Source organism: Artemia franciscana, chromosome 1 (genome assembly GCF_032884065.1).
Source record: "Artemia franciscana chromosome 1, ASM3288406v1, whole genome shotgun sequence".
NCBI classification, from domain to species: domain Eukaryota; kingdom Metazoa; phylum Arthropoda; class Branchiopoda; order Anostraca; family Artemiidae; genus Artemia; species Artemia franciscana.
The window spans coordinates 70,814,351-70,827,622 of NC_088863.1; the positions used below are offsets into that span (position 1 = coordinate 70,814,351).

At 33.4% G+C, this 13,272-nt stretch overlaps 1 protein-coding gene across 3 annotated transcripts in view; it reads right to left on the reverse strand.

Annotated features, from left to right (window-relative positions):
• LOC136033505 (WD repeat-containing protein WRAP73-like) overlaps nucleotides 1-13,272 on the reverse strand; it is an 85,375-nt gene that overhangs the window by 45,326 nt on the left and 26,777 nt on the right. For 2 of the 3 annotated variants that reach the window (XM_065714252.1, XM_065714260.1), the window contains exons 3-4: nucleotides 9,287-9,466; nucleotides 4,218-4,424 (exon numbers count right to left, since the gene is read on the reverse strand). In XM_065714252.1, coding sequence (XP_065570324.1) covers nucleotides 4,218-4,424; nucleotides 9,287-9,466 — 387 coding nt within the window. The remainder of the gene's footprint in view (nucleotides 1-4,217; nucleotides 4,425-9,286; nucleotides 9,467-13,272) is intronic. The other variant, XM_065714255.1, reaches the window with a different exon arrangement.

The following is a 13,272-nucleotide window of genomic DNA, read 5'->3' on the forward strand; positions in this document are numbered from 1 at the left end:
TAAAGAGCATGCAAAACTAGAAGAAGATTGTACACTCGCCACTTCTAAAAGGAGAAAACTACACTGCAGCTACGATTCAATTCAGATCAGTTTTAGTAATCAATTGCAAATAAATTACAAATGTTGACGCATAATTAATAGCTTAAATTCTTGAGTTACATCCAATATTGTTTTGGCCCTGAAGAACCAATATATTTCAGTTGCTAGCTTAAGTTGAATTTACAACTGGTGAGAAGACATGGATAAATGTTACCCATTCAACGGGGCACTCCCCATAGTAGAGTTTGGCTAACACTTTTGTCACTTATCATTATCTTCGTTACAAAGAACATGGAAAACAAAGGAGGGATTGATCCAACATGAAAATCCCCTCAGTACCTTTGGAGAACATTTATTGAACCATCTCGATTTCGTTAGAAACAATATGAGAAAATAGAGGGATTGAACACTAGCTCCTACCTCCGCCCACCTGTTTTTGGAGACGAGGAATGAATGAAGCCAAAAGTGGTTTCAGTTTAAATAAGTTTTTTATAATTAAATTACACGTAAATTTCAGCGTTTATATATACTCAATAAGTTAAATATTGTGGCAAATATGATATTATTTTTGTTGACTGGTTTGACAGAAACTGTCTCTAGGACGTAATTCCTTCAAAAACAGATCGTGCGAAGGAAAAACTTCTGCAGACCGTCCAAAGCTTGATCAAAAAGGAAATAAAAAATTAGACAGGACGTTGTTGACTGAAAATGCCTGCAGCAAGACTTACTGTTTCTGCAATAAGAACATAAGCGCCATAAGCACAACAGCGGTGCTCAGCAGAATTAAAACTTAAAGGATTCTTAATTTAACTAGGAAGTCAGTAAAGACAGACCATACGAGCATGAATGATGAGCAAAGAGACATTAGGTGGGACTATGCTTCAACTTGTCTCTTTTCTGATTCCGCATGGTATTTGCTCATTATTTAGCGGTGCTTGTACAGATCAAAGAAGTTGAATCACTTTTATAGGTAGATATGTAAAATTCTGTAGAGAGTCGAACTTTAAAAAGTGCCATCTGTCTAATTTGGAAACATAACAAAACTTTCCCAAGTAAACATAATAAATTCCTTCGACAGTCAAACTTTCAAAACGCTAGGCGTCTATTTTTGAATGTAACACTGTTTCGAAAATTCAAAAAACCTCATCTAGTGATGAAAAAGTCACAAAACTGTTCCTTAGAAAACTTTCTAAATTATACCCTTATTTGAGGGACACCAAAGCCAACTATATGTCATCAATTTAAGGATTAAACGGCCCTTTTCAATTGCTGAAATCATCTTGACCTCTTACCGACTCGGTACTTTAAAGTTTGGCTCTTGGATTACCACTGAAAATTGGTCTTCCTTTTATGAAACAGGAAGTGGTGACGAGTAGGCTTTGTCTCTCCAAGATTTATTAATAAGTAAGTATGAGCAATGCCTTCCAGAAAAAATTAACAAGTGATCAAATGATAAGTGTCATTTCCATGGAGCATTCCAAAAAATTATAAGAAAATAGATAAGACTTTTCGAGCAAGGCAGTATTACAAAGGCTGATAGCAAAAAAAAATTCTGAACTCCCAATTTCTTCGGTTATTTCTCGAAGCAGGCCCGTTCCCGAATTTCTCTCCGATGTTATAATTAATGTCCAAAAGCTAAAAAAAATAAACCATTTTCCTCTTGGGTATCCAAATTGATTCCAATAAATCCTTTTCAAACAGAACTGCTGAACCTCTAGCAAATATTTTTAAACAAATAGTAAAATCTGGTAATTCCTCAAATTGTTATAAAGACGGTTTTGTAACACCTGCTCCGAAGAAATCTACTAGTCTGAACTTTGCCAATCTATTACACTTACTCAAGTTTTTCAAAACTTTATAATGATTTCCTGTGCGAATGGCTAAAAGTAAAAACTGACAGGTATATACCCTTTTAAATAGTCTAGGAAACCAAACGTCTGACAAAGCCTTGTATTAGTTGATCTCCAAAGGGCGTTTATCTCCAAGTTGATCTCCAAAGGGCGTTCCAAAGGGTCAACCATAAAATTTTGATTTGCTTATTACTGAATAGCCTTGAACTTGACAATCTCCAAGTAAATGTAATTTTATTCCTTCAAGTTAAGTAAACGTAGTAAAATCTTTGGTACCAAAAATTCCAATAATGTTAATCTTTGTATTTTTAATATCTAAATCTTTTTTTTTTAATCTTTAAAAATCTGTGACAGATTTCAACAAACGAAACCTGAATTGTCAAACAACAGTTATTGCCGAACAAACAAATGCGCCGGTGTCCTTATTTACAACCACTGAACCAATTCAACTGTCCACTGATGCATTCTTTCTGAGTTTACTCATCCTTTGTTAGCCTGTTGTTGGAACTAGGTATTTGGTATTCAATAAGGGTATTCAATAATTGGGTATTCTGTCTAATTGGGTATCCTCATCTTTTTAGCGAACTTAAAAACAAAACTGAGTCGGCACTGATACAGGGTCGGTTACATAAAGAGTTAAATACCATATTTTATCATTTTTAAAGCCAAGCTTCTTACTTCCTTAAACGAAATTATGGAAAGCATTTGATTGACTTTCCTATATCCATCTTTTGTAATGCCCACATTGAAGAAATTATCTCTGATATACACGACCATTTTCCTCAGGAGTACCAATTTACCCGCTAATCCATGCTCTTATCGAGAGGTTCTAAAAGAGTTTCTTCCCCATTTTCCTGCAGCACCCTAACGATTCTTGATAGGGCAATTTCATCTTCAGTTCCGTTTTTCGTATATTGTCACAGTAATTATTGCCAGTATTTATACTGACCTTTTTACGGCTCCTTTGTCATCTATTTTTACTTCTTTTGTTTTTCTTTTGGTTTGGAGTTAAATCTTTTTATTTTAGTACGTGATAAAGCATTTTTTCAGCTACAGTTGCTTTAATCATTAGGTATTTACCTTGCTTTATCCTTTGCAATTCTGTTTTGATTTTATGGAATTATTTTTTTAGCTTTTGCTAGTGGTTTATCAATTAAGTATTATCTCGTACTACCCATGCAACAGATATATTAAATAGTAGAATGTCTTCCTACTCTCCCCTTCCCATCCTTTTATAACATTCCGCTAGTAGAGTTTTTTATTTTTATTGAATTTTGGATATTCTTATTTATGTGGTCTATATTTTATTGAATTCCTAAAATTTTATTTTTGCTAATATTAAGTATCGTATATTTCAGTTTTATTCTCTTGTTAAGATTTGTTTGGTTTTCCTTGTCATTTTAATTTGTTTTTATGCTTTTTTATGTTTTTTGTGGTTCTGTCTTTACTTGACAAAATAAGAAAATTTGTAAGGAGCAGCTTGTAATTGACTTTAAAACAAAAAATATTATATTATCTTATTCAAAGAAGATTTCCCACAAAGGAGATCAGGAATTGCTTCAGTAAACATAGTTATACTAAAATGGCGAACTGAGTCAGATGATTCCAACTTCTTTACAACTTTCGCTATCCCAGACAACATTATAGTTTGCATGTAAAGCAAAAGTAATCAGATTAAAACGATACTTCTTGACTACTAAGGTCCCTGCATCGGTCCTGTAATTTGTTGGAAGAGCTGGGTTCGATCTCTGGGCAGGCGCGAATCTCCAGCATTTTTATTGGGGGAGGGGGCAAGAGGGGTCCATATCCGGATAGTCAAGGGGCATCTCAACATTACTGGGACGGCAACTGCCCCCTCGTCCCCTCGCCCAAACAGGTCCCCTGTCTTTGGGTCCCGTATAACCAACCTATGGTCAAACCCACTAGCCACTAATAGATTATCATAGTTTGCTACTTTCGCTTATATTAAAAATAATCTAGTTTTTCACCAAAACGTTAGCCTTTTCTGAAAATTTATCTTTAATTCCTCACTGTTGTACAGTAAAACTAACAAGTTATGCTCACCGGCCAAACTATGTGAAACTTCCCTGGAAAATGCTACGATATATTACAAGGGTATTAGACAGAATAAGAAGAATAAACAACAAACTGAAGTAAACAAATTTAAACTTGAAAAGAAAACTTATCAAAATTATTTGTCCTCTATTTAACAAATAGTAATTAACATAAGCTATACATTTACAAAAGATATACCCCCATACATTAAATGAGGTTTAAGGTCAAATCCTAATCCTATCTTATAACAATAGGCGTACTGCCATCACTTACTTCTTTTCCATTAGACATGGCAATTAAACCTCCAGATACAGAGACATCTATTTTCTCCAATGAAGGAATATTTTCAAATTTGGCAATATGTGTACCACACAAAAGGCTGATACAGACTTTTCTTGAGAAAAGCGTATCCCAATAGGCGATTGAGCCATCATCTACCCATGAAAGCCCTGATATATTTGTTACTTCACATTCAATCGTCTAGAAAGAAAGTACTGAATGAGAGTGGGATCAATCTTGCCTTATTAGGGAGGAATTAAAAGTCTTCTTTTTTAACTCGCGAAAAAGTATAGAGAAGATATGGCACTAGTTAGAAAACTTACAGCTAAGACTTTTTCTGTTTTATTTGCAATTATATGGATTTTTACTTATAGGAACGTTTTGAACTCATTTAGTCTCATGAGTTGCACAATGTTTTTTTATAAAGCTAACTCGTTTCTTAATTTACTTAATCACTCGATCAATTAATAATTCCTCAATCGTTAATCTCCTTAATTCTCTTAGGCGGAATCAAAAAGTCACTCACATCCCCCAACTAATCTTACACTAAATATGAAAATACCCAAGAACTAACTCCTTTTTTAAGTCTAGTTTGCCCATTTTTCTACACCCCTTCCCCCCAAAGAGAATGAGCTGAGGCAGGATTAAACTGCAAAGAAAAAAAAATTCGACTAAAAGGAAGGAGCAAAATTAAAACTTAAAATGAAAAGAAATTATTACGCATATAGGGGGTGTTGCTCCTCCTCAATTCCTCACTCTTTACGCTAAAGTTTTTTAAGTACTTTAAAAAAAAAACTTCTTATTGTTCTAATTAAATGAACATAGTGTTTCGGGAGTCGTTTTCAAAGAATTGGGAAAAAATTTAAATTTAGGCGTAAATAGCAAGGTGTTGAGGAAGAGCAACCCTCCTCATATACGTAATAATTTCTGTCCGTTTTAATTTCAAATGTTGCTCCTTACTCTCAGTTGAATAAAAGAAATCAGTTGAATAAAAAAAAAGCAGGCTTTTTCAACTGAGCGTAATGAGCAACATTAAAACTGAAAACGAACAGAAATTATTACGCATATGTATATATATAGGGGTTACTCCTCCTCGACTCCTTTCTTTTTACGCTAAAGTTTTTTAGTACTTTTTTTCGATCACTACTGTCAGTTGAAAAACTTTTTCAGCTATTTTATGTAAGTGATAGTTCTCACAAGATAGAAATTATCTTGGGTTATGAAACTAGTGTTTTAAAGAATTTCAAAAGAGACAAATAGAGTGATAGGTGACGATGTTTTAGCATCTGAGTTGCGAGTAAGAGTTTTTATACATATTCCAGGTATATTATTACATGTATGTCCATTTTGAGCGGTTTATATTATGAAGTATTATGTATATTAAGTATTATGAAGTATTCGTATTTTTTTCTGACTATTTTGATCTTGTTTTATTCTATTTAATAGCGTTTAATTTTTTTTAACTGCATTTGTATCTGTGCTATTTTATATTTTGGTACAATTACCACCCTGAGTCCAATCTCATTTGGCTCTTTGTGCAAATTCATTATAATAATTAAATTTTCAATAAAATTTTAAAGTGTTTATATAAAATCAAGGGTTTATCTTTCTATTTAAATGGTGTTCATTCAAGTGTTCACATCTCATTTGAACATGCCCCTAAACTATTTAGGCTGGAAAATTGGATTTTTCTGCAAAATCCTGGAATTCTATTTACTGTGCATGACTCTAAGGACTTAATAATCCGTATATTTTGCACAACCTTAATTCTACTAGCAAATTACAAGCCTATATATTTATACAAAAAAAACAAGGATAGGAGAAAAAGGAAAAGGTGAAATAATATAATATAATCAAACAGCACGTGGTTTCATATTCTAAATAAGGAGCGACTCGGCAAAATTTTAACTTAGTTTTAACTACAATTGACGGTTAACACCAAAAGAATTTGCCTTTGACACTGATTCCCGATATAGTAAAATCATTAAGTTTAGTGATATCTATCAAAACTACGGGTCTGGGTAAATTGGCTTAATTTTTGAAAAAGGGAGAAACAAACCCAAAAGGTCAAGTGATCTTTGTGAAAATCAAACTGAGGTTCAGCATTTAATAGATCCCTGTTGTGGAGGTTTCAAGCTCTTATCAATAAAAACCCGAAATTTTTTATTTTTTGCGGATCACGGATGCATGTAATTTTTTTTTTTTTTTTTTTTTTTTTTTTTTTTTTTTTTTTTTTTTTTTTTTTTTTTTTTTTTTTTTATCGAACCTATGGTCTAAAGAGCCCAAGAAAGGGCTTTTTCAAACGGAAGTAAAAAGTCCAAAAACCATTTTTAAGTGAACAAAAAAGTTGGAAGGCAACTAGCCACCACTGACGACCATTCCCCAAAATACATTCGATCAGAATTTTGAAAAGAGAATTTGATTCAGCATCATTGAAATGTTTAATGCATCTGGGAACTGACAAAATCGTTACAGCACCTGGAGAAAGAGCGATAAGTTACACACTAAGAGCAAAAAAAGAAAACAGATTTTGAACTGAAAGCAAGGAGTAATGCTAAAAATTGAACCGAACAGAAATTATTCCGTATATGAGGGGACAGCCCCTTTTTCACCTCTGGCTCTTAATGTGCATCTGAATTTGCACTGAATGTGCTGAAGAACATCAATTGCTTTGATTTTCTCACTGAAGTAACTCTAATAACTTCTTTTCCCTACGTGGATCAGTAGCGATAATTGTATTTATTATTATTGTTGGTGGTTTTGTTTGTTTTTAGTTTAGTGTTTTTCTTTTTATCTTGTGCTGAGGACGCCCAGTTTAGATACAGGTAAAATATCCGCGTTATTTTAGTCTTTTATCTATTTTCTCTTTACTGACCGCAGTCTCGTTTGAGGTTTTTTGTTCGTTGAGTTTTATCGCTCTTTGTTGTTTGTTAATATTTAACAATCCTTCTATTTCAAACAACAATCCGTAATTCTCCACACTATAATATTCTGCAATGCTTCCCAAAAAGCCGCTGTCTAAATGGTATTCACTTAATATGTTTACAGTTTGCTCTTCACAGCCCCCGAGCAAATGCACTTTTCCCTACTTAATTTTTACCCTTAGACTATACCTCTGTTGTTCTGGTTCAACAAAAACCTCTATTTTCACCCCAATAAAATTTGCTAAAGGAAAATACATAAGAACGTTTTCCACTACATAAACGATATGTTGAATAGGCAATTATGCTCCCCCACTTTCCGCCACACCCACTCTTCTCACCACTCGTTATGTAAGGTTTGGCTTTCTAATTGTGGACATTTTGTTTGTAGTCTAATCTTTTTGGCTAAATTCCTTATAAAATTATGTTCCTTATGTTACAATGTTTTTTTTTGTTTTTTTTTTCAAATACTGTCACAGTAGTTTCCCTTGTCCTAGTTATTTATTAAATAAAATAAACAAGTTTTTTTAACTGAAAGTAAGGAGCGACATTAAAACTTAAAGCGAACAGAAATTACTTCGTATATGAAAGGGGCTGCTTCCTCATCAACGTCCCGCTCTTTACGCTAAAGTATGACTCTTTCTCTCAACTCTTCTTTTTTTGGCGTAAAGAGTGGGGCGTTGATGAGGAAGCAGCCCCTTTCACATACGAAGTAATTTCTGTTCGCTTTAAGTTTTGATGTCGCTCCTTACTTTCAGTTAAGAAAACTTGTTTTTTTCTATTTAATTTCTGAACGTTTTTGAATCAATGCAAGTTTTGATTTTGGCTCTCCGCAGAGGAATAATTATAACGAAATTTGCATATTTTTTTTTGGCTAAATGGCTTTCTCATAGTTTTGATCGAATGAGTTTGAGGAAAAAGGAGCGGGGGAGGAAGCCTAATTGCCCTCCGATTTTTTGGTTACTTAAAAAGGCAACTAGAACTTCTAATCTTTTACGAATGTTTTTATTAGTAAAAGATGTACATAGCTTATAAATTAGCTTACGTAACGAACTTTTGTATTCTCATATTTTTATTACATATATGAGGGGGTTCACCCCCTTGTCAGTACCTCGCTCTTTACACTAAAGCTTAAATTTTGTCCCAATTCATTAAGAATGACCCCTGAGTCACAAAAGCAGTAGAATAAATAGTTGAAATTACTAAAAATACTTTAGCGTAAAGAGCGAGGTATTAGGAAGAGGTGACCCCCTCATATGCGTAATAATTTATGTTTGTTTTAAGTTTTAATACTGCTCCTTACTTCCAGTTGAAAAAAACTTTTTCATATTTATTTTTTCTTTTTTTTAAATAATGCTAGAAAATCCTGCGCTCCCTTCATGGAAATTTTCTTCCCCCATGACATACTCCTCGATGGAAGGTTCCCCCAGCACATCACCTCTTCTCAACCCCTCCCCCAACAAAAATATTCCCCTGAAAACGTCTATACACTTCCCACTAACCATTACTACATGTAAGCACTGGTCAAAATTTTTAACTTGTAGCCCCTCTCACGGGGACTGTGGGGGAGTATGTCGTCCCCAAACTCATAGTTAGAAGATTTTTCGACTACGCTGAATAAAATGACTATCTCAGAATTTTGGAGAGGCCAAGGTGCCCTCCAATTTTTTCGGTCACTTAAAAAGGGCACTAGAATTTTTCATTTCCGTTAGAATGAGCCTCTTTATTCTTCTCTTACATTTATTATACGTTCTGATTCTCGGTTTTGTATGTCATCTAACCGCATTTTTCTTTCTTCTTCCTTTTGGACTTTCGTTATATCAGACAATTTTTCAATGTCCTTTGCCGTAGCTGCTAAGAATAGTCTATATATAAGAATATATATATATATATATATATATATATATATATATATATATATATATATATATATATATATATATATATATATATATATATATATATATATACATATTTCTGATAAATTCGATCATGAGCACTTGAAAAATGTTTTCTTTGTTATTTCGTTTATTAAGAAATATTTTTCAGCACAAGTCAGGAAATGAAAGTACGTAAAAACACAAAAGAAGAGAAATGAGAAGCTTATAACTTTATGCTCTAGATACGCCACCTTATACTCACTTGAACAAGGGTCCAATTACTGCATGAATATACTCGAATTACATGCCTTCCCAAACTAGATACCTCAGTGAGTGAAAGCCATGAACCGTTTGGGGAAAATTTGAAAATTGAATTGACAGGTTTTAGTGTTCCAAGTTTAATTATAGCTCTATTAATAAGACACCACACAACTAAACATACCTTAAAAAAGAAAAAAGAAATTAAAGCAGTAATGTATAAAATTCAAGAAACAAGGTCTGAGATAATTTAATTGGAAAGGAGACCTCAAAAAATATTTTCGTAAGAGTACCCCTTTATATATATATATATATATATATATATATATATATATATATATATATATATATATATATATATATATATATATATATATATATATATATATATATATATATATATATATATATATATATATATATATATATATATATATATATATATATGTATATATATATATATATATATATATATATATATATATATATATATATATATATACTAGTGCTATTTGTGACATAAAATTCAAAGTGGCTACAGCGCTTGTAATACATATCAAACAAAGAAAACTGTTTTTTTAAAATGAAAGTAAGGAGCGACATTAAAACTTAAAACGAACAGAAATTACTCCATATATGAAAGGGGCTTTTCCTCCTCAACGCCCGCGCTCTTTACACTAAAGTTTGACTTTTTCTCTTAACTCTACTTTTTAAAACAGTAAAAATCAGCGTAAAGAGCGGGGCGTTGAGGAGGAGAAGCCCCTATCATATACGGAGTAATTTCTGTTCGTTTTAAGTTTTAATGTCCCTCCTTACTTTCATTAAAAAAAACTTTTTTTTTTTTTTGTTTAATTTCTGGACGTTTTTGAATCAATGCATGTTTTGATCTTGGCTGTCCGCGCATAAATAATTAAAACGAAATTTACATATTAATTTTTTTTGGCTAAATGGCTTTTTCATAGTTTTAATCGGAAGATTTTGAGAAAAAAGGAGCGAGGGAGGAGGCCTAGTTGCCCTCCAATTTTTTGATTACTTAAAAACGCAACTATAACTTTTAATTTTTTACGAACGTTTTCATAAGTAAAAAATATACGTAACTTACGAATTAACTTACGTAGCGATCTTCTGTATTCGTATGTTTTTATTGCGTGTATGAGGGGGCTCATCCCTCGTCAATACCCCGCTCTTTACACTAAAGCTTAAATTTTGTCCCAATACCATAAGAATGACCCCTGAATCACAAAGGCCGTAGAATAAGTACAAAGGCCTTTTCATATTCATTTTTTTAAATAATGCTAGAAAATCCTGCACCCCCTCCATTGAAAGTCTCTTCCCTCATGAGAAGTTCCTCCATGGAAAGATTCTCCCACGTAACCCCTCCCCTCAACTCTTCCCCCCCAAACCAAAAAAAATCCCCCTGAAAACGTCGGTACATTTCCCAGTAACCATTACTATATGTAAACACAGGTCAAAGTTTGTAACTTGCAGCCCCTCCCACGGGGACAGCGGGGGAGTAAGTCGTCCCCAAAGACATAGTTATTAGGTTTTTCGACTATGGTGAATAAAATGGCTATCTCAGAATATTGATCCAGTGGCTTTGGGGGAAAATGAGCGTGGGAGGGGGCCTAGGTGCCCTCCATTTTTTCGGTCACTTAAAAAGGCTACTAGAACTTTTAATTTCCGTTAGAATGAGCCCTTTCGCGACATTCTAGGACCACTGAGTCGATACGATCACGCCTGGGAAAAAAACAAATCTCTGATACGCTGAATCTGATGGTGTGATTTTCGTTAAGATCGTATGACTTTCAGGGAGTGTTTCAATTTTCTCAGGCTCGTAACTTTCGATGGGTAAGACTAATCTTGATGAAACTTATATATTCAAAATCAGTATTAAAATGCAATTCTTTTGATGTAACTATTGGTATCAAAATTCCATTTTTTTAGAGTTTCGGTTACTATTGAGCCGGGTCGCTCCTTAGTACAATTCGTTACCACGAACTGTTTGATCATGGGAGGACCATTACCTTTGTTTTCAGGTATAATTATGTAGTTCACCCTTTTGAGGGCGTTTCTCTTCTTTTTCGAAAATTGGCCAAATTTTCATAGGCTCATAACTTTCGATGGGTAACATTAAATTTTATGAATTTTATATATTTTGAATAGACATCAAAATTCGATTCTTTTGATTTCAAGTTTCTTTTGATCTCAATTGATGTGTGTGACGCCTGCCAAGATTCCTTTGATATCAAGTATTGTTATCAAACCTCTGTTTCTTAGAGTTTCAGTTACTACTGGGCCGAATCGCTTCTTGCTTAGTTCGTTGCCACGTACCCTTAGACATTTGCTGCGTTGCATATGTATTAGGTTATTGACGGTAAACCTATGATATGAGTCACCCCCTGGCCTCCGTAAGTCCGAGAGACCCAAAATGACCATTGGCAGGATGTTAGAGAAGGAAGCAAAGTTGGCGAGGTCTTCGATGGAGGAGCTTTGGTCGATGGCTCAGGACAGGTCGTCTTGGCGAACCACTGTTGCTGCCTTATGTGCTTTCAGGCGTGGGAGGACCTAAGTCTAAGTAAGTAATAAAATGCTAGTGAGTCTCAAAATTTAGCTGCTAGTAAACGGCACCAGGGATATCTTGCAATGATAACGGAAAGGACGGCAAAGAACGTTAAATCAAATCAAACAATACAATGAAAAAAAAAAATCAAAATAACACCAAAACACAGGCCGATATGAATCTGAAATTCAAAAAAAGGGAAGGACAATAAAACAAAAACGCATAAAAAAAATTAAGAGGGAAATCAACCGTAACTTAATCAACAAACTTAAGAATTTGACGCAGGACTTGTACACAAGCTTTCACACTATATACATTTAAAAAAAACATATGAGAACAGCATACGTTATAAATGCTTTCACTTTTTTCTTGGATAAATATAAATTTATCAAAACTTTAGGGAATAAATGTCAGTGATATTAAACCGACAATCAACGGTGATTTTTCTTTTTTTTTTTATTATTATTAAAATGAAAATTATGTTCTGATCTTGAGAAGGCATGAGGGTTGTCAGCGCTACTCATGTTAATTTTTACTTATATTTTATATATATAATTTTATATATTGAAAATATATTATACATATATATATGATTTTACCAGTTTCGAGTTTGACTCGATTATTTGTTGTAATTTCTGTTCGTTGTAGGTTTCATTAATTTAATGATGGTGATTTGCGGTAGTTTAACGATTGGACGATTATTTGAATTTATTTCTGCTCATTTTTAGCAAAGTTTTCTTTTTAATTAATGCCATAATAAACTGGTTTAATGAATTAGCTTAATTAACAAACTTAATGAACTTAAAATTCGTCTCAGTCACAAAAGAACCTGTGGAAAAGAACAAGGTAACATCTGCAGTTGTCCTTAAATGTGGCTATTCGAGGCCACCTCGAATAGCTTCACTAGGTCACCAAGTCGTTTGAATCTTTCGGCTGAATTTGCGATTCCAGTTTTGTATTAGAAATAGACGTTATTTTAATTGGTAGTTAATTAATTAGTAGTAAATTAGTAGATCAAATGAGCCCCCCAAACCCTCTTTTCCCCAATTACGTACGATCGAAATTTTGAGATAGCCATTTTGTTCAAAATACTCCGAAAATCAAATAGCAATGCCTGCGGGATTGACAAAAACCATATGGTTCAAAAACCACAACCCCCCCCAGGAAATGGCCTTGCTGATCACTCTATAATTGTAGTAGCGTTTGAAAATTGAACTAGACCAAGTAGCCACTACATTCAGTAACTAATTAGTAATTAACTAACTTAAGTAATTAACTACATAATTAATTAATTAGTAGTTAATTAGTGGTGAAAACAGTTGATATAAATGATCAGCCAGTCGGTAAAATCAATCCCCCACCCAAACTTTTTGGCTAGTAACGCTCCTGCTATTGAAAATTGGCTGGCTCTTAAGGGGAATAATAACATT